The 8,498-nt window shown below is 36.3% G+C and overlaps 1 protein-coding gene across 6 annotated transcripts; it reads right to left on the bottom strand.

Moving 5' to 3' along the window:
- Positions 929–7,432, bottom strand: LOC104707260 (CST complex subunit CTC1-like). Of its 6 annotated transcripts, none has more exons than XM_010423572.2 (16): positions 6,302–7,432; positions 6,083–6,201; positions 5,932–6,006; positions 5,761–5,836; positions 5,586–5,648; positions 5,400–5,477; positions 5,101–5,292; positions 4,708–4,809; positions 4,321–4,596; positions 3,839–4,192; positions 3,193–3,738; positions 3,030–3,121; positions 2,721–2,940; positions 2,546–2,648; positions 1,703–2,022; positions 929–1,285 (listed from the first exon to the last, which is right to left on the bottom strand). In XM_010423572.2, exons 1-16 carry the CDS (start codon positions 7,334–7,336, stop codon positions 1,112–1,114), a joined length of 3,825 nt encoding a protein of 1,274 aa, XP_010421874.1. In that variant the 5' UTR covers positions 7,337–7,432; the 3' UTR covers positions 929–1,111. The 6 variants fall into 6 exon arrangements, 5 of the variants coding, with proteins under 5 accessions (XP_010421874.1, XP_010421875.1, XP_010421876.1 ...); XM_010423573.2 differs by having other exon boundaries at positions 3,193–3,735; XM_010423574.1 differs by lacking the exon at positions 929–1,285 and having other exon boundaries at positions 1,804–2,022; positions 2,546–2,638.

Genomic DNA, 8,498 nt, shown 5'->3' with positions numbered 1-8,498 from the left:
TTTTTCTTGGTAAAATTTTCTTCTTTGTTTTTTATTAACCTTTTGTTTGACACATCATTGTTCTTGAACAAGTCTCGAAAGCATAAAAAAAAAAATGAATACACAAATGCAATATAACAACATAGATTATATAACACTAGATCAACTAAACAGAAAATGTTCTTATCGTTGAACGTCTTACAAAAAAGTGGGAAGCAATAAATTTTTTTAGAAAAACAATGAGCTCATTGGAATAAATTTTCTCATAAAATAAAAAAAAAAAGATTAAGGGAAATATACAAAAAATATTAATTCTAAAAAATGTAAATACTCACTTCTATAAAAACATAGATCGTCTCATATTATTCACCTAACAAAATAATTTATTCAAAGATATTGGTTTCAACTTTGTTCTATTGTTGTGGCGCTTAAGGAAGTTGATTCTTGGATTTAATTACATCACATATCACAAGAGCAACACGATATCAAAAGTTCTACTTGAATGTCTCGCTGATTGGGGTATAGAGAAATTATTTACCATCACAGTTGACAATGCAACTGCCAACAGTACTGGATTAAAGAAGTTTGTTAAAAAGTTTAAGTTATTGAGGCATGATTCTTTAGTGTTGGATGGTACTTACTTGCACATGAGGTGTTGTGCTCATATCATCAACTTGATTGTTAGGGATGGTTTGTCTGAAGTGGGTGATAATGTGACAGCTGTTGGCAATAGAGTTCAGTATGTGAGGTCTTCATGTTGGAGATGTGACTCATTTGAGCAAAAGGTTGTGCCAGAGAAGATGACTAGGGGGAGTTTGCCTATGGATATGAAGAAAATGTGGAATTCTACATACTAAATGTTGACAAGAGCCATGAAGTTTAAGTTGGCTTTCGAGAAGATGGAGGATGAAGACAAGTTATATAATGACTACTTCATGGAAACTGAAAATGGGGTGAAACGGAAAGGACCACCTTCTTACACGGATTGGAGGGCAATAGAGAGGTTAGTTAAGTGCTGTAAAATACTAGTATACTGTAGATTCTTTTTACCTAAAGGGCTATGAAATTTGAATGAAACACCAATAGTAAAAAAACTTATCTATTCCCGCACAATGTTTTGAACACTTCATGATCAGCTATTTAACAAACCTTGGAGTAAGCTCCAAGCTCGAACCAACGGATCCACTTGGCTAACTTCATTACCCCAAACATTCTGCAGATTAAGTCTTGATGTATCCATCTCCACGCACTGTTCCCTCTCCAAATGCGCAATCATTTTCATGTCCATTGAGCTCCTGGCAACTTCCTGCTTAAACCAAAACAATGAAGTTGATCATAAGTAGAAACGAGTACAGTGTGTATCAATACTATTAACTTGGCATAGAAACACCCAGTTGTGCAACTAAGGAAATATTAAACCGAAAGACATGTGCATAGCGTTTAACTAAGCATGCCACCTTATTTTGATGCGTCGTACTAGTCTTATATACTCATTAATATGAGTAAATCTACTTGATTGCAGACCTGCCCACCCGACTAAGCTTAGTAAACTTAATAGTACGTAGCAATATATTACTGTTTATTCCCCCACACTATAAAACCAATCTGAGACCTGAGAAAAACATCAGTAAGTTCTGTTGACTAATTATCCAGGTATGACCGTTTAATGTTCAGGACAAAATGAAAAACCAGTATCAAGGAAGATAAATGAGGTTGAACATACCCATAAGGGGCCGCTAATGGCATTTGGGATCAACCACTTGAGGAACGTATCCTCTGACTTGGCGAGAAGTTGATCTGAAGTAACAGCAACGGTGATGTCTCGAAAGAGTGTGTCAATCTGTGATCCATTGCACTTCATCACTATTCTCTTGTGAACCCGAACAATTTGTTCAAGATGGTATGCTGTTGTTTCCCGGCCGCTGTCTCTTTTAGTCCACTGTGCCACATCAATATCTTCTTCAGGCAACGCTTCGTGCAGCCTAAGAATTGTAAACGCTCTTTCCCCACTCGTCCAGCAAAGATAAACTGATGATCCGTCATCTAAACCAGGAAAAGTGAAAAACCCATGAAAAGAGAAAGAATGGAAACATCAGAGATTATTAACTAATTTTTTAATGGACAAGTATGTTTTCTACATGCCACTGGAAACTGAAGAAATACTACTCAGGAGCATAAAATGAGTCTAAACATCCGTTCAGTAACACCAAAGATTATATAAACATAAACATATAGACTCGTACACGGTACACATCTTTATATGTTTTATTGCCTTGCAGCATTACACTCATTCACAATGCTTAATACGAAGCTCTTACGACGATGATAGTCATATATCAAACGCTTGTATGTCATACATAATGAAGACTGAATAGGACAGCAATTCTAAGAAATAGTACCAGTTGGATACAGTAATATGATAAGACCTTTTTCCAACTGTAGAAGATAAAACAAAACGTAACATCTCTGCAAATTCGACTCAAACTTCCCTTTCTGGTGACATGCTCTAAGTTATGCCTTATTCTAATCCTTGCTAGAGTGCCCTAGAATAGAAGATGTGACTTACCTACTACAAATCCTGCAAGTGGTATATCAAAATTGTTCCTACATTCGTTTTCTGAGGGATCATCAGATCTCGTTTGGAGAACCAGAAGATAAACTGAAAGAACCTGTTGCTTCAACAAATCAGTACATATAAATGTAAGAATTAAAACGACTTTGCTAATCCAAAATAATATTACCTTGCAGGCAGACTTTATTTGCTGATTATCCTTGTTTCCTGAGAATGAATTACAAGCAGGAGGACCAGCAAGCATGCAAGGTACGTATTCCTGAGGTGTGACTTTGGGAAGACACAAAGCAGCTTGGTGAGCCGGTTTCTCTAACTGCCGACCATCCGATGCCTTTCGAGAGTTTATCTTGATAAATGATGCTGACGTCAACACAAACCTGTTTTCCTCTCTACAGAAACAATAAAGCAAGGTGTTGAAGATGAGTTTGCTACTTAATGAAAAGCTAATTAAGCAATTGTTGTTATTTAGATATTATACCCTGTTCCAAGAATCCGGTAGAATGTTGCACTCGCCCCAGGGCCGAATCCAGTGAGATATGAATGCCTTCGAAGTGGACCAAATATCTTCACCTGAAACACAATGTTGATAAGATCAGAGGTACAAGAATACAGAGAGCAGGGAGAGTATAATATGCACTCACAATTTGATGATTGACAAGAACATTAATGCAATAGCTGCTTGAAACATCAACGACAGAAGAGGTAACAGCGTCAACTGCTACTACGTCGCCTCTGAAAGACGCCAGATTTCCTTCAGGAAACAAGCTGTTGGAAGGAGGTACCAGAGACGGCTCTGCCTGCATTATCGTCTCCAAGTGAGTACAGCACGAAGTATTATTATTATTCTTTCCAGCTGCATATGGCTTATTAAGTTCTTCCAAGTTCTTGAGAAATACTGAAAAGAGTCCTTTTGCATCATAAGGGAGAAGAAGCGAAACATCTGAACAAGGTTGTGGACTAGAAACATGTTGTTTTTCCACAAGAGATGGTTGAGACGAAACCAGAGGATATACATCCACAGATCCATCATGGGTGAGATCTTCATCAAAAGAAAATTCCACACTCCATAAACGTGTTTCAGGTCTAAAACTGATTTTGTCATTGTTAGATATGCCAGACCGTCCAGCACAAAAAGAATCATTAGTGCCATGCTTCATCAAATAGCAACCGCCAATCTGTAAAGCCTGCCATTAAAATGCAAAAGCATCATTGTTAGTTTATATTATTAGTCTTGTGCAGCATAGATGTTTCCTGGGAATTCAATGTTAATAAGAAATTAATACTTACATAATAGTTACTGCATTCAGGTATGAATTCTAACAGCACACGCTTAGCACTGAGCATGTTACCACTTTTCTTCTCCTTCAAATTAGACAGAGTTGCTGCTGAGACCAAGCAGTGACTACTAGCACATCTGATGGTCATCTGGCAGGAAATTTCATGTGGCACAGATAATGCTCTTTCCCTCTGTAATCCATTATTAGTTTTACATCTCTTATGTGGACGTATTTCTTGGGAAGTATCATGTTCTCCAAAATAGGGAGCAGCTGCGTCTTCCTCAGTCACAGAGCAAATGAGTTCCAGGGGAAGGACTATTGCCTCGACGAATACACTAGTACAGTCAGGCATTCCTGGGTGACCCTGGTACAAGATCAATAATCATAACAGTTATGAACTTCTTGAAGCATAAACAACAACATTTATTTCCTTAAGCAAGATAAATAAAATAACGAGACTTGGAGATTGCTAACTAAAAAATGAAACCATACATTTTTTAACATTGGGAATTTGTGGGTCAGCCTAAATAGATGAAACCTTCCCCCTTTGAACTCATTAAGATCATGCCTCCAGTCAAGAGAATGGTGCCCGTAAACCTGTTTGCAACTTCCAGTACCAAGAGATAAAGAAAAACGCACTGTTAAGGTGTTTTCAATGGCCAATGGAGTGGGATTAACCACATTTCTACAGCGAAGGGAATTATGAAGAAACGGCATGTGGAGCATTGATTCAGGTAGTCCTTCCATGATAAGATTGTAATCAGAAACCTACATCGAAGAGCGAACATAAGAGGATAAACTGAAGAGTCAATAGGAAAAACTTGGTATCCTCCAACATGCCAGACAGAAAGATAATGCAGTTTGAAGTAAAAAATTAACCTCAAATATCCTGTGCGCATTTCTATCACTTAGAAGGTCTGGCGTCAGAACATCTATGCTGCTAGTTCTGTCATGCAATTGAAGTCTTCCAGAAGATGAGATCTATATAGAAGAATAATGTCACAGCTACATATGGGTATAAATCGAGAAAAGCAAATATCTTGTTATGTAAAAGCTAGATATATCTTCCAGATATCAAGTAAAGATATATACCCTGTCAAGCTGACACGATGACACTGACATCTCAAAATTTTAAGAAAAAAAAAACATTTTTAATGAGTTATTTGATGGCACACTGTATTTATATCAGCCTCTTATAAATTGGAGCACAGATATGAAGTGGCAGTATTTGAAATTCTAGAAACAAAACCTTTGAGGTCACAAGTAATATACCTTCAATTTTCCAAGCAAGATGACACCAATATCATCACTTCCAAGAGTCTTCGTGTTTGTATGATTGTCTCTTTTCCACGTTGATGATGAATGACTTAAGCAATTATTAGCACTAGAGTTTTTGTTAATCTGAGAAAGCAATTCATTCAGCATGACCTTGTAGTGCTGGACAAAACTTGAGATAGACATTACCTGTTGCGGAAAAGAACGGGTGGAATTAATATTACAAGATATAAGAATAAGCATGTCAATTAAAAGGAGACTAAAGTCGTTCTAATCTAACCAAACAATACACTTACCAGTTTTAGGTTGCAATCATGAGCTTCACTATTGCATCCACATGACTCATGCATGCAGAACTCAGTAAAGATCCCCCCCTGCGAATGTAATGGTTTAATAAAATGACTAACTGATGAGCATAGATAGTATCCTAAGAAGGGTATAAAAGCTGCATATTTTATTGAACTTTGAATTTACCAATTTACCCTAGGTTGAAACATGAATGACGGTATTTGTGACTCTGCATACATCTTTGTCAGTTCATCCTTCTGATAACACCTCATAAAAATGAAGAAGACCATAAAAGTTATTAAAACTTAATGCAAGAGAAATTCGTAAAGCACAGGATCAAAGCAAAGAACCAAGCCTGCTTTCAGTTACCTGACAGGATCGTAAGATTTCCTTCTCTGATGGAATTCCGTTAAACTTCTGCAAGCACGATCTGACAAGTAATGCCCTGCAAAGCATTGTATTGCAGCTATATCAGTCATGAGTCATAAAAAAGAATAAAATCACAAAGTATAGCTAAAATCAATCAGAGAGTAAGATTACCAAAATCTTGCAGGAAAGGACAAAGACTCAATAAATCGACTCAAAGAATTCTGCCGACATGAATCTACAAGACAACTGAATCACCGTCTGGATTAATCTTTGGACATAAGAGAAAGCTTCCAGGATTCACCGATTTATAGCAAAACCTTACCTCGTTTCAAAAGGTGAAAAAAACTCTACTGTGATGCTGGTCTTGAAGCACGCTCCAAGTATAAGCACTTCTCCCCAAGAAAATTTGGTATTTACAAAATGAACATTTCTGATACAAATCTGCACTGAAATTAGTCAAATCAATCATTATCGCCAAAACAAAAGGAACAATCTTATTATTACACACACACCAAACTGAAGCAAAAGGGGACTTTCTTACAAGGGAACCAGTTCGGATACTGTGGGATCTATTGAGTATCTGATCCGTCAATAAAAGCCATACATCTTCATCCATCTCAACAAGCTTTCCTTTCAAGTACACACCTTTGACAAATCCAAGGTAGGAACCACAGTTACCTCTCCTATCAACAACAGTTTTCAAAACTATCTGTTTCTTAGAAATACAAGGTGGATGAAGAACAGAACTCTCGGTCGTCACAAACACCAACAGAGAATCACCTCTTACATAAATCATCTTCTTTTTCAACCCGGAAAGAGCAACATTTCTTCCAACTAGCTTCCTTATCGCAGGGTGCCAACTCGTAACCACTAACCCACAAAAGTAAACGAAAGCAGACTTCTCAAAAGCGTGACTACAACCAACAGCAGCATTCTGACTATACGCTTTACACTCACACGCCATGACATGTACTAAGAACCCAGGAAGATTTACAGAATCACTTGATTCCCCATCCATACAAGAAACAACAGACACAGGGCTGATAGACTCTAACACACCATGTACGCAATACCGTGACTTACGGTCACCGTTTCGCGACGGGAACAAAGAAGGAAACAATGGAAACGAACCAATTCCAGAACACCGAGAAAGCAAATTACCAGTATCCATAAATTTCCACTTGATAATCTCCAAAAACCCACCACAATGCTTCATAGGTAGAAAATTCCAAGATAAAACACAAATCTTACTCCCAATCGCGCGGATTTCGAATCTAAGGATATCACAGCAGATTGTCAAATCACCATCGGAGAATCGAAAGCAGTAACGATTCGGACATATTAGGGTTTTGGAAGGAAGAGATATCGTCCCGACGATAACCGCTGGGTGACTCAACGGTGCGAGAAACTTACAGGTCAAGTCGGAATCGAAGGAACCGGGACGTGAATTAGGGTTCTTAGAGCTTGATTCAGAAGACGAGTGAGAAGCAGCGGAAGAGAATAGCGACGATGCACCGGTGACGGCTCGACCTTTGTTGACAAGCTCTTTAATCGTGAGAATTGTGGCATTCTCCATTCTTTGGAGCTTGGAGAATTTTTAGACTCGCCGCGGTGGTTCGGTGGCTCTGTCGTCCATGGACTGGACTGTGTAATTGTGGTAGTGAGAGGGTGAATTAGGGCGCGAACCCGAGAACGGTGACCCGAATCTTATTAGACCCGACCGAGTTCATATTGAGAAGCTTTAACTACATGTCGTTTAGGTGTAGCCTCGACGAAATGGCTAACGTTTTTGTGAATTGATCATGTTACATCAACTCTTTGTCACGTATTAAATTGTTAAGTTGGTTCTTTTTCTTTTAGGCCTTGAATGTTTATTTTTAGGTAGTTTTTGGATTTTGATTTGATTCTTTGAAAATTTATTTTTTTATCATTCAGGGTTTTTTAAAAATAGATCCCTTTAAATTTAGGGAAACTAGTTTTTGAGTGGTTTCTTACAATTTCAAGTAGAAGCTAAAATATTTTAACGTGGATATTTTGCAAAATCCAAAATCTAAAATCTAAAAACTAAAATCTATAATCTAAAAACTACCTAAAATTTCTCAAAACATTCATGGCCTTAATTATGGAAGGAGGTTTTAGTTTTTCGATTATAGATTTTAGTTTTCAGATTTTAGATTTAGATTTTTGGATTTTGCAAAATAAAATTAAAAAAAAAAAAAGAGTTTTTAAAAAATGTTTTGTAGAGGAAATCTCAAAAACTCATAAGTGGGATTTTGGATTTTGTTAAGAAATTAGTAAAATCTTTAAGAATACAGATTCCCTATTTTTTCAGGGAAACCACTTTTCATAAAATCTTGAATGGTTTAAAATGGATTTTTGAAAAATCTAAAACCAATAAACATTTGAAAAACCACATCCATTCAAGGCCTAATAATAGCGGTAAATTAATAATCACTTTAAAGTAAAATTTCCCATCCTAAATTAGATAAATAAATTTTTTGACACAATTTAATAATATAATAAAATAATAATTTTTTGAAAATTATTTGTAAATATATTATCTCATCAATAATATAAATTAATAATTATATAAAATTATCAATATATATATATATATGTATATATACACATTATTTTTTGTTAGATTTCATTTCTAATAAATTTTGATATATCAAAAATTTTGAGCATTTTTAAAAATATGATAATCATATTTTTTTAATTGATTCTATAAACTATTA

The sequence above is a fragment of the Camelina sativa genome, chromosome 8 (genome assembly GCF_000633955.1).
Source record: "Camelina sativa cultivar DH55 chromosome 8, Cs, whole genome shotgun sequence".
NCBI classification, from domain to species: domain Eukaryota; kingdom Viridiplantae; phylum Streptophyta; class Magnoliopsida; order Brassicales; family Brassicaceae; genus Camelina; species Camelina sativa.
Note: the sequence above shows the minus strand (reverse complement) of the source record. Positions and strands in the feature narration are given on the sequence as shown.